We start from the raw sequence: 13,195 nt of genomic DNA, 5'->3' as shown, positions 1-13,195 counted from the left end.
GGCAGACCCTGTCACTGCAGGCAGCTGCAGGACAGCAGGGGTCCAGCTTTTAGAGTGACCAGGACATCCAGAAAGCAAGGGGCTCTACTTTCAAGAGACTTCTTAAGGGGGAGGTTTGTAGGAGGTTGTTTTTTCATTTTGGTAGAACTACATAAGCAGATTTGGGAGAAAAGATAATTATCAGAATATATAACTGGACCCCCCAGCTTATGAATATAAGTATATTAATTTTTTTAAAAATTGATGCATTTTAAATTTAAAATAATCTTCCAGGTGGCACACAGCCCACAGTTGTACAGTTCTCCAGAGCTGTGGTTCTTGATGTAAAAGTGCGAATCATTGGGATGAAAACTGGGAATTATGCATAACCTACAACACACACACACACACACAAGACAGCTCCTGAGAGTGGAACATGATCCCACATGTGTGTGTCTATCTGGGAGGAAAAGGTCCAGAACCATTGCTCATAGTTTAAGAGTTTGAAGGAACCTCAGATTACTGAGGATGACACTCTTATTTGGTAGATAAGGAAACTGAGGCAGAGAGGTAAGTGCCTTACCCAAGGCTACATCATAAGCCATACACAGAGCTGAGAGAGAACTCAGCTGCTTTACTTCTCCTGGTAAAATTCATCTCAGTGACAAAATTGGCTTTTATTTTTAATTTTTTTAAATTGTTTTTCAAAATTTCACTCAATCTTCTTCCATCATCTAAAAAACGAATTGGGTCACATGAAGAAACTAGTAACGTCACACTAAAGTAACCATTAACAGCATTTCAAATTAGCTTCCAGTGTGGCTATTAGTCCTAAACCCTTAGGCTCAATAATTGTCCTGAAATGTAAGTGCTTTTTCTTCCAAATAACTTATTATAGAATACCAAAGATCTTTAATCTTCGCAGTAGGCTGTGCTATAAACTTGACGTATTTTTGTAAAGTTTAGAAACAAATCCCAGAAAAAGAACCAATGTTATTCTGGTTTATATGAAAATGTAAAGAGGAAGGAAAGGATCTTGTCCATGACACAGCAAGTAACATGTAAGCAGGCAGTTTATTAACATGGCAGAATCATAATGTATAAAATAGTCCCTTTTTTCCTCTCTTTTTTCCTATTAAGGGAAAAGGCCAGACAACAGCTTTTGAAGGGCTTCCAACTACTCTGGTTTGTACTGTCTTTTCTAGAGCAATTTCTGTAGCTCCCCAGAGGCTGACAATATAACAAGGTGAGCAAGTCAACTGGGGATGAGCTTTGACGGCGTCTACTTTGGGTTCTGTGGGATACAGGTGAAGAGGGTCCCCCGGTGATGGGCTGAAGGGACTGGGGCTGTTTCATCAGGGAAGAAAAGATTTAAAGAACACGTTGCTGCTGCAAACCTCTGAAGGGCTACTGGAGCAGAGATGCACCCCAGGGCCCCCATACCCCAAACCAGACAGACCTAAGACCCAAGGATGGGGAGTTCCACAAATTAGTAGCCCAGATCAGAATTGCCAAAAAAAAAAAAATAGCCAACAAGGAATCAAAGACTGCTTGATGTGCAGAGGCCAGATCAAGGGCCCTAACTTAAATGACTTGAATGTCCAGTGGCTTCACGGTCTCAGCACTGGAGGCAACCACACAACATGGCAGAGACCTGCCTCTGGGCCTAGAGAGTTTGAGTCCCAGAAGTTGACATTTTTTCCTTCCCCACTATATGGTTCCCACAGAGTGCTGCATTTGCCCAGTTTGACAGAAGAAATTGTATCAGACACTGCAGAAAATAGGCAGGCTTTTTCTCATTCAATGAGTACAGTATTCAAGTTTCCATGAGTAAAGGAACTAAGAGAAATCTGAGAGATGTGATTAAAATGGTTCCCACAGATATGGGAGACCTAGTTAGTGTGTCTTATGGGTCCGATTTGACCTGGCTTTGCCCTAATGCCATTCTTGTTTATAGTCCTGGTGTAGGCTTGGGGCCAACCAATTTTCTTAACTTTCTTAAGGATTGAAGAGGGTATTGTGCACTCTGCTACGCTCTCTGTGAGTAATAGGAAGATTTTTATTGAACTGCATTTCAGAATTGATGGTGGTGACTTGGCACCGCCCTCTTAATCACTGGAAACAACACTGGCACAAGTGAATAAGCACTGGTTAGAAGAAAAGGTAACTTCGGGGCCTGGTTCTGCAACCAGCAGTTACTCCTATTGGGATAAGGCAGAAAAAAGAAGTCAGAGCTGTTCCATGCTCTGACATAGGTGCTAGTATCTGGAGACAGCCTCTAGCATGAGCATGGCTGGTAGGATGACTTCCCTAAACCAAATAATGGTAGGAAGCTGGCTCGGGGTAGAACTGAGATTCAAGTGTCATCTCTCTCCCTTACTAGCTGTGTGACTTCAGGCAAGTTAACCTCTGTCTGTTATTTTCCCATCTATGAAATGAGATTAAGGAGTGTTGCCCTGTCTACTTTATTGGTTATTGTGCGGACTCAGTGAGTTAATGTATAAGAACTTTGTATGATGTAAAGCAGCATATAAAGAAAAGGAATCATTATTACTTTTACGTAAAGGTACTATACTTGACCTTAGCCAAAAGGCCGAGAAGAGATACTTTTATGTAAAGGTAAAGCTATTAAGATAAGCTTCCCTATGGCTGGATGTGTTAGAAGGGAAGAAACCTGGGTGAGGCCTGAGTGCCACGCAGTCTAAGAGCTACAGGGCTGGGCATAAAGATATTTTTAGAAAATGTTCCTTGTTGAAACCACACTAATCCCTGCTCCATGAAGCCACTTTAATCACATCTCTGAAACCTTGCTTAGGTCCTATACTCATGGCAGTGGAAACTTGAATATTCATGGAATGTAGATCTGTTAGAACTAATTTCTTCCTGTCAAAACTGGGCAAGTACAACTCTCTGTGAAGCGACATAGTGGGGTCCAATGTTCAAGTATATGCAGTGGTAAACCCCTTTGCTCTTATGTTCCTTTTTAAAATCATAAACCTGTCAATGGCAATCTCCTCACGGTAAATATGGAGGGAGCTGGAAAACCAAATGCATAAATATATAAGCGCTAGCGTGCATTGTGAGGATAAACGGTGCATAAATGTGTTTGCTGCCTGAGTGAGGCAAACAAGTGAGGGAGTACACTTACAGAGAGTCACTGGCCGAGAACCGAGGGAGCCCCGAGAGGGCACTGGGCCTAGCCCTTCCACTTGACAGAGGGGAAACGGAGGCCTAGAATGATGACTGACTTGCGTAAGGTCTTAGACCCAGGCTGGGCAGTTATTGAACATTTATTATTAACTGCTTACTATGTATCAAGCACTCTAGGCCTTGGAGATGTGAGGATACATAACAGTCCCTCTCTCAAGGCACTGACAATCTAGTGGGAATCATACCCATGCACTTCTGCAGGGAGTGAGTCTGGGATGCGGTGAGTGCTATAACAGAGGGATCCACACAGCTATGGGAGGATGTGGGACTAATCAAACTGGAAGAGGGGAAAGGCTCCATAGAACGTGAAAACGAGGAGGGAGGGGAGGGAGAGGTTGTTTCAGCACAGGGAAGAACATGAGCAAAGGCAGGCAGCCTACCTCGCCCAGAACCTGACTCAGAAGAGACCTTAGAGACCAGCTCTTTATATAATTTAAAAAATTCCTTATGTATTATCCTGGAGAGGTGATAACTCAATTTCTGCTGGAACATTTCCAGTGAGAGGAAGCTGATTACCTCACAGGACAGAAAAGGTTTGGTGCTAACCTTTTCAGCTGGCATCACACTGTGTGTAGGGGATCTGTCAGACTCTACCTCTTCATTGTCGCTGAATAATAGGCTTAGTAATATTTGGTCTCTGACTTCCTCTCAAGGGAATGAGAAATGTCATATGTTTTAGAACCTCTGACTTATAGAATGTTAGAGCTGGAAGGGACCTCAGATATCATTTAGTCCAATTTTTAAAAAGCTCTCTGTGACTCATGGACCCTCTTTGAGACTGTAATAAAAATGTATAGATCCTTTCCCTCAAAATTCACATATGCTCATGAAGCACGAAATGCTGCGTGCAGTTTTCAGGCATTCATGGAACCCCAAAGCCTGTCGTAGATTAAGAAATCCTTTCATTTTACTGATGGGAACCTGAGGCTCAGGGCAGTGGGATGGCATAAAGGAAAGTCATGGAAGTGATTTCCCCTGGGTCAGACCACAGTATGAGCAGAAGAGTCAGACCTATGGGTCAACCCTGAAGAAAGGCACTGAGAAAATGATGTTCAGGCAGCAGGCTGCAAGAGGAGCTGCCAGGAGGCAAACAGGAGGCCTGGGTGGGGAGCGTGCGTGCCAGGACCACTCTCTTTAACCATCTGAAAGGTGGTTTATGGACAGGATTTAGTCTTTTCTCTTTAGCTCAGAACCAAATGGTAGAAAAGAACTTCTGCCACATAGAACTGCCTACCAATGGGATGGACTGTGGGAGACGTACAAAGTCTGTGTCATTTGACTTTCTGAGGACACAGAGCTACCTCCTGTAGAAGAGACTTGAGCATCACAAGAGTTTGAACGGGAGGACCCAAGCTGGATTTGATTATTAACTCTGAGAGGCACACTCACTCTCATATACTGGCCAGAAGGAAGCTCAGGTCTCCCAGACAGTGTGGTGAGTAAAGAAAGTGGTAAGAGAGGAGGTGAGGGAAGTTCAGGATGGCTGAGACCTCAAGGGGGAGGGTGGGAGTGCTGGAGAGAAACGACTTGGAGATGTGAGCGGAAGTGAACGCTGGAGGGTCTTTCCCAGCATCAGGGCTGGTATTCAGGAATAACAGCCTGTACAGATGACGGCACAGAGAATGAAAGGGGAAGAACGTAACAGTACATTTCAGAGCAGGGCTTGACAGAATCAGTGGCGGCAGCACTAACGGGACATCAGGAGGGAGAGGAGACGGCCGTGGTGGTGAGCAGCAGGTTTCACACAGCGAGTCTGCAGGGACGGAGACGACAGGACATCAAACGGAAGGGCCCAGTGATCTGAAATGCCGCAGCCACGGAAGGAAGCAGGGCGGGTGCCCAGCAGGCAGCCGATGAGCTGGGATCAGGGCTCCAGGAGGTCAAGATGTGAGACAGATTAAGGGGTTATCTACAGAGATGAAGTAATTTAAGTCTTAAAAGCAGATACATTTTCAATAAAAGAAAGTATAGCAGGAGTGGAGGCCTAAGGCGCTAGCCTGCAGGGCTGGCCTCCGTGTGGAGACGGTGTAATTAAGAAGATGTGAGGAGGAAGAGTTGGAGAGTTAGAGGAGATCTGTGATTCGAGAGGGAAATAAAAACCTGGCTAAATGGACGCCTCAGGGAAGGAGGGTGATCAACATAAACACGTCTTAATTGAGTGTGCATTCAGCGTGTGCCCTGGCGGGGGAGTTATGGTAACGCCCACCGTGCCAACACCACAGGTGGTGCAGCGTGGGTTACAAAGTGCTCTCAGGTGGATTACGGGTATTCCTTCCACAGTATTTTCTAACAAACATGTCTTGGAAAATATGACTAAAACTTCTCTCCCAATTTCTCTACCAGTAAATTAGAAATCAATCTAAATTTAAAAAGTTCCTTTCACATCCTTCCTTTAAAGCAGGCGATTTCTGCCAGGACACCTGAGAAAGGTACACGGAGGTGCCATGGTGTGCCTGGGCCACCTACATCAACGAGGCAGCTGCAGCACAGGCTGAATTTATCATTCTGTTGTCTGTTCCTTAAAACAAAACGAAACACAACATTAAACACTGACTCAGATTTTAAGAAATCACTCTCGAGAAATAAAATAAATCAGTTTCTCTTCCCCTTACAAATTTCTCTTGGAGATCTACGCTACAATGACTGTAGGAGGTGATGCTTAAAGTGTAAAAAACTTGTTTACTTCCAATAATGGCACTCGGTAAAGGAAAGAAAGTAAAGGAGATCATAATTTCTCAGTTTGGGCAATTTCAAATATTAAAAACAGTAAGCGCAGTTCTCATTTAAAAGGGTTTCAAAAAATGAGCTTCAGAAACTAAGAATTAAGGACAAAGAGGACCTACCTTCCACAGCAGTGAGACTAATTAGATACTAAGTAAAAGGGTGAAAGGTGGGGAGGGGAGAACTAGACATTCCCTAAATCTCCTGTGGTTCAAGCCCTCTGGGCTGGGAGTTACAAAAGGCCACATTAGGGGAAAAATATCATAAACTATTATGTACTTTATTTAAGTGTCACTACTTGAAACACTTCGCTCTGTATAGATGATCTTTTGACAAATGTGTTCTCAGTGCCCAACTCTACACTGAATCCAAACTCTTGGCCCCAGGAAACCGGCCTCTGGGCAGCACCAGAGGCAAAGGACAGGGAGGCTGAGGTCACCAACGATGAAGATGTGGGGGGTTTCCTCAGACTGGAGAGTGCCTAGACATCCACTGGCCTGATCTGTCATGTTACACAGATGAAGAAGCTGAGGCCCAGAGAGAGAAATGCTGTGGTCAACTCATCGCAAGGTAGCATCAGAGGCGGGATTTGAACCCAGGTCTTCATTCCCCTCTACCACAACCCTTCCATTCCGCTGGTAAGGGAGCTTAGGGGGAAGGAGGACCCCAAGGTCCCCTCTCTCCAAAAACAAAGTGAATTGTGTTTGGATTAATATGCTCCTTTGGGGGGACATACAAAGTCAGTCCCGTTGCCTTTGTAGAGTCGCACCTCATACTCAGATATGACTTCAAATTCTGAAAATTGATTCTCACACATTAAACTGGAGTTTACAGAAACACCACTGGAAGGAAACACAAAATTCCATCCTTTGCAAAGAATATTTACTTGCAACTCAGGATAATTTGTTACATGTATTAGCTACTTACAGTTGTCGCTCACATGCAGAGAACTTTGATAAGAAGAGGCATGTGGAGGCTTTGCACTAATGCTGGGGTCTTCGGGAAAAGTGAAGAAGAGAGAACCTCACGTAGAGAGCAATGCAAAACAATGTTTCCTAGGGCGCCACCTGCTCTGGCAGCTTCAGAGGCACAGAAAACAATGCTTCTATCAATTTTGTCTAGCGAAGGCTGCTCTTCTGGGTTGTGTTCCAGTTCACGGTGGTATTTAACTTCTTGCTAACATGGCTTATCTTGCCTTTTATTTTTATTTTTAATTGCTATTTATTACACTTATGCCTCCCCCTTGTGGGCAAGATATGGAAGGAATTAAGAGTTGGAATGATGCAAGATTTGGACACATTCAAGATACAGCCCAGAAGTTATCCCTCAGGAGTCGGCCTGTGGTCTGCACCTTTATCATCAGAAGTTTTGGTCTCTATACCTGCTAAAGTGATACCCTCCTGCTATTTAAAATACCCAACACAGGTATCAAAGAAAAGGCAAATCGAAGCATAATCTACAATCAGTCATCTACGGTAAAATAATCACAATGTGTAATACGCACATAGGACTATTTTGCACATTTTGTATCATTATTCAAAAAAGTGTGGGATCCTCGAAGCAAGTATTTTCCTTTTATTTACTATTTTCTCTGTAGGCTCCAGCCAAGAGTTTTGTATGTACAGTAAGAATTCAATCAATGTTTCTTGAGTAAGTTACATCATTTAGTATAAATTTGTTAAGGAACAGGTCAGGGAAAGCAAGTTATATAACTTGGTGGCTTTAATCAAATAAAAACTAGACTAGTGTAGTGGAAGTAGGATAGACACTATGGAAATTTCTTTTGGGAAGGCGGGAGAGGCGAGAAGACCAGTTTTCTCTTTGCAGCTCACTGTGGGTAGCACTGCCACCCTCCAACTCCTTCCCATGGGTGGCTGTGGCAGTAGTCTGTCCCTGGGTAACCGAGGAACAGTCACCAGGTGGAGGTTAGGCCTTCACCCTTCACTTCAGCCTCAGTCCTCTGAAGGACTGCTGAGCAGAAGGGGAAGGTGACATGGGTACAGCGATCAAAGTTATTTCAGATTCTCTCCTGATTCCCTCTCTGGCCACTCCCCCCACCCCGTCCCCTCAACCCTGATTCTGCGCTGTGAGGACCCATCTCTAACAGCCAGGACTTACTTGGCAGCAGCATCTTTTCTCAACTGCTCATGCTTCATGAGGAGGTTCTTCCGGTCTCGGAAAGCTTTCCTGACCTTGTAGCCTTTGTAGACAGCTTGGATTTTGAAGGCGGCAATGTCCTGGATAGCTGCAATGGACAGGGCGCCGTGCTCCAACATGAACTGGATCACTTCGTGGCGCTCGCCGAGCAGAGCATAATCAAGGGGAGTGTACCTGGGGCAGGAAGAGGTTTCAAAGCGTTGGAATGTAGTTCAAGGCACAGTTAAACTGGCAATATGTGCAAGAAAAGGAAGCGGCATGCCAAGACGTGGAACATTCCTCGGGCAACACTATTTCCTGTACTCCAGGGCGCACCTTTTCTCCGAGGTGCACAAAGTGAGGGTGAAGCTGAGTCAAGTGCTCTGTGCTGCTGACCATGTCAGTTCCTGAGTTTTGCTCACAAATTGGGGGCTGTGAGAACATGATCACTTTTCCCCTTTCCCATATTCCTTGCTCCTATCTGAAAAAGTACTGCAAATAATATTCTGTGAGCTTCATAATTTGAGCCCATGATTACTGAGAGTTAATGCTTATGAAATAAAAAAATATACCTCCAAATGGAGAGATTTAGTATATGACGAGGATGGCCCTTTATCTGGAGAAAGGATGAATTATTAAATAATGCTGCAACAAGTGGGTAGCCATCTGGGGAAAAAATGTTTTAACATATTTTACTCTAAAATAAATTCTGAATGAAGCAAAGATCTAAATATATACATATATAAAAGAAATCATGAATGTACTAGAAGAAATCATGGAAGCTTTTTAAAAACGTTTAATGGGAAGTTTTTTTTTTAAGATACAAAACTCAGAAAACTTATGATAAATTCAACTACATAAAAATAAAAACTTTGCAGGGCAAAAACACCAAACACAAAGGTTAAAGGGTTCCCAAACAGGAAGTACTAATGGCTCCTAAACGTATGTCCAATCTCATGCATTTAAAAGAAATACAAATTGCCCGGCTGGCATGCTCAGTGGTTGAGCATCAACCTATATAATGCAGGAGATCGAGTTTCCATTCCTGGTCAGGGCACATGCCCGGGTTACAGCTTGATCCCCAGTAGGGGGCGTGCAGGAGGCAGCTGATCAATGACTCTCATCATTGATGTTTCTATCTCTCCCTCTCCCTTCCTCTCTCTGAAATAAAAATATATATATTAAAAATAATTTTTAAAAAATTACAAAAAAAGAAATATAAATTAAGACTCATATGAGAGAGTACTTTAATAATTAGATTAGCAAAGATCAGAAAGTTTAAGAACATACTGTGTTGGCAAGGATGCAGAGAGACAGCCTCTCTTGTCTCACATACTAGCTTAATCTTTAGGGAGAACAATCTGGCATATCTATGCAAATTATTTACGCCTCTGCCTTTCAACATGGCCATTTCACTTACAGGCATTTATCCTACAGGTTGCTCTCATTTGTGAAATGCTTTATGTACGAGGACACTCATAGAAGCACAGCTTGAAATAGTAAAGGAATGGAAACGACCTCAGTATCCACCCACAGAGGGCTGGTTAAATAAAGCACGGGCCGTCCATGCAACAAAGCCATGAGTACAACGCAGCCTTTACTGCAGAATATAAATAAATAAGTATATGAATAGACAATCTCCAGGATGTCTTACTACATGAAAAAGAAAAAAGAAAAAAGTAAGAAACAGAAGAGTACTATGGCATGCTCCATTTTACAAAAAAGACTATACCCCTATATGTTCACCTCTATGAAACATCTCCAGAAGTTTCCCAGGAAACTGGTGACGGTGATGCCTCTGAGGGGGAGACTGGCTGTCTCAGAGGCAAGGGCAGGAGGGACATTCAGTTTTCACTCAATGCCCTTTTATGCCTTTTAAATTTTGTACAGTGGACAGATAGCACCTTTTTGATAAATATATTATTTAGAAAAGATGGATATGATTGTCATGTAGTTATATGTTTAAATTTCAACTGGCTCAGGAGAAAATGACATAAAGGTAAAGATTGGCATTGTGCCTGGCTCAAAGGAAGGAGTTTATATGTGTCGGCTATTACTGTTATTATTATAGGACATACATCACAGTATGATTTGTGACGCTATAGTCACTTATCATAAATCTTACTTCCATTGGAACCAAACTAGTATTTATAGCCACCTAATGGCTGCCACTGATACGATTCTTCTCTGAGTGACTGTTATTAATTCAGTGCAAGAAGAGATGTTAGGAGGAAATAATCAGCTGATTTCTGAGGTGGAATAAATGATGATTATATGGATGCATCATTAGACACAGAAGATCATCCAATGATTATAGAAAAAAATGATCTCTCTCCAAAATTCACCTACCAGGACAAGGCTGTCAGTGTAAGCAAAGGGTGGTTGGCTACTTCAGTAAAGAAACTCTGAATTCAGAAGGAAGCCCCAAATGCTAAAATTAAGGAACCCCCATTTAAAGACAGCTCAACCTGCCAGTACTATTCAGGGACCAGAAGGCCATGCGTAGAGGTGCCTATATAAACTTTAAACATTTTTCATAAGTAGGTAGCATTTTGTAAATTCAGAACTTCCAAAAATTTAACTACATATTCAATGGAAAAGGTCATCACACAATAGTAGCATTTAATTAAATTTTAGAGGACATTTAGTGTATAACCAGATCCAGAAAAATTAAGCAACTCGCTTAAGGCTATGTAACTAGTTATCTGCAGAATCCAGACTGGAACTAAGAGCAAATGACTCCCTGTTCAATAATCTTTCTACAGCACATCTATCCATTATTGAGTATAAGTCTCATAGAATGAAACTTCTAAAATCAACATTCGAATAACCTATATTTAGTAAGCTTGATCACTTCTTCTAGAATTAAAATGTAGTGTCTTTCATATAGTACATAAAGAGGGTTATCAAAATCTGGTTTATGAAAGTAAGGCCCAAGCTAAGCCTTTACTTTCAAATATGACAAAAGGAAGTAACAGGTAGCATAATACATCCTAAAGAAGGCTGAACTGGGAGTCAGCAGACCTGCAGGACCGGGGCATTCTCTTCACTTCTCTGAGCTCCTGTCTTCTCATCTGTAACAGGTGAAAGGGAGGCGGGAAGAAGAACTTACTCTCTCAGGCTGTTTGTGGATGGAAATTGCATTTCAAATGTTTTTAATATTTTTATTATGAAAAAATTGTACTTTCATTAGGAGAAATTTCAAACATAAAAAGTAGAGAGTATAACACCATAACGCTTTACACACTCATCGTCCCAGTGTAACAATTAGCAAGATCTTTGCCACATTTGCTTCATCCAAGCCCTTCCTTTTTACTTTTGCTAAAGTATTTTAAAGCAAATCCAAGAACTCCTATCATTTCATCTTCCTACATTTCAGTGTTCATCTGTAAATAATAAAGCATAACCACAATGTTATATTATGACTGTATTAACAAAATTAACAGGAATTCCTTGGGAAGATCCAATGCCCACTCCATATTCAAATTCCCCCCCAATTTTCTAAAAAATGTCTTTTCTTTTTACAACTGGTTTACTTAGCATTCTCAGTCAATTTTTGATAAAAAACAGAATCCAAATATCTAGCAAGGTTTTAAGATTGAATTCAAGCAAGTGACCATATTGTGATTATTACTATTGAATCTTTCTTTACCCCCAATTCAATTTAGAAACATTCAAGTGCTGTGAATATTCCCATCGATGTCAGAGTGTGGCTGTCAGATAGTTATTGACTGAAAGCCAGCAGGAGCTGGCAAAAATTATGTCTATGCAGTGCACATCAAGGGGTTAGTGTCAATGCATGAGAAGTAAAAATTAGCCCTACATTGATGGTAACCAGTCAAGAAACAATGTAGATAAAGACAAGAGACAAGATACAATTGGATCTGCCAAGTGGGAATGGTCTGATGGGACGAGCAGAATGCCTAAACCGGAATGTCAATAAACATAAAAGGCAGTGCCAAGTTCTGACATTTGTACATCAAGGTGCATTGCTGATGAAACATTAAAGGGGCCTGGAATATTGCCACTGTCTCTTTTCATCTATAGATTGGGAAGGACAGTTAGGTGGGTTTTTCCTTTGGTCTTTTGGTCTGTAATTAACATATGTTTTCTCCAGGAGGCAGTAAGCACCTTAATTCATAGCTTACTTAAGTCTGAAATTCAGTGCTTCACATATAAATGGGAATTGACTTGCAAAAAAATTTTTTTTACAGTTTCCTAAAAAATAATAGTCATGCGGTAAATAAACACTGTAATAGAATAAATGTTTATAGAAATAAATCATCACTAATTCCTAGGATTCTTAAACTTTTCCTTTTGTTTCTAGGATTTCAAAGGGAGAAATCTTTAGCTTTCTCACACATCTGCTTTAATGTCAAAACCTCAGCCTTGAAAATTCCACTTGGCTTTCCAGCTTCCCTCAAATGTTCAACCCCCTAAATCTTCAAATCTTTTTTGCTTTGCAGTTGTCATATGACTATAATAGAGAGCATGAGTTCTTAAATAATTGTTCCTGAAGTAAGACATACGAGTCCGCTTTATCTGATTCTGCATGTGCTCTAAGAATTCCAGAAGTTTCTAATGCAGGTAGGAAGGCAGGGTGATGCTTACTAAGAGCTTGAAACAAAGACCTGAAAACACAGCAGTTATTTACTGAGTATCCACTTCATGAAAAGCACTACAAGCAATGCAGAGATGACCATGATCTGCAGGAGTTCTCTGCTAATAGGGAAGACAGGTTATGTAAAATAACAATACAAGGTGAAATGTGTCAAGTGCTGTAAAAATACAGTGTAGGGGAGAACCAAGTTTGGGACATGTGCCTGTGGGACCAGAACAATCTCCTTAGATGAGACGGCATTTGAACAGAAGAGTGACATGATTAACAATTCCATGAGAAACATGATTTAGCAAAGCTGCTTTGGAAGCGGGTGAATTGAATGAGAAAAGATCACAAGGGGGAAAGCGGCAAGGAGACATTGTGCTAGTCCCAGAAAGAGGCAAAGAGAGCTTCATTTAGACAATGATGCTGGCAATGAAGAGATGACAGTGTGAAGCAAGGAGAGCTCCTGGGTCTGAGATGTAGTTTTAGATCTCACCAGGACCCAGGGGACTGCTGAAGTGTCAGTGGTAGGTCAGATCGCCAGAG

At 41.8% G+C, this 13,195-nt stretch overlaps 1 protein-coding gene across 1 annotated transcript in view; it reads right to left on the bottom strand.

Moving 5' to 3' along the window:
• Positions 1–13,195, bottom strand: part of INVS (inversin) — a 95,737-nt gene that overhangs the window by 19,489 nt on the left and 63,053 nt on the right. The window contains exon 12 of the mRNA XM_016225016.2: positions 8,029–8,241. Within this exon, the coding sequence (XP_016080502.2) occupies positions 8,029–8,241 (213 nt within the window). The remainder of the gene's footprint in view (positions 1–8,028; positions 8,242–13,195) is intronic.

Source organism: Miniopterus natalensis, chromosome 12 (genome assembly GCF_054644295.1).
Source record: "Miniopterus natalensis isolate mMinNat1 chromosome 12, mMinNat1.hap1, whole genome shotgun sequence".
NCBI classification, from domain to species: domain Eukaryota; kingdom Metazoa; phylum Chordata; class Mammalia; order Chiroptera; family Miniopteridae; genus Miniopterus; species Miniopterus natalensis.
Note: the sequence above shows the minus strand (reverse complement) of the source record. Positions and strands in the feature narration are given on the sequence as shown.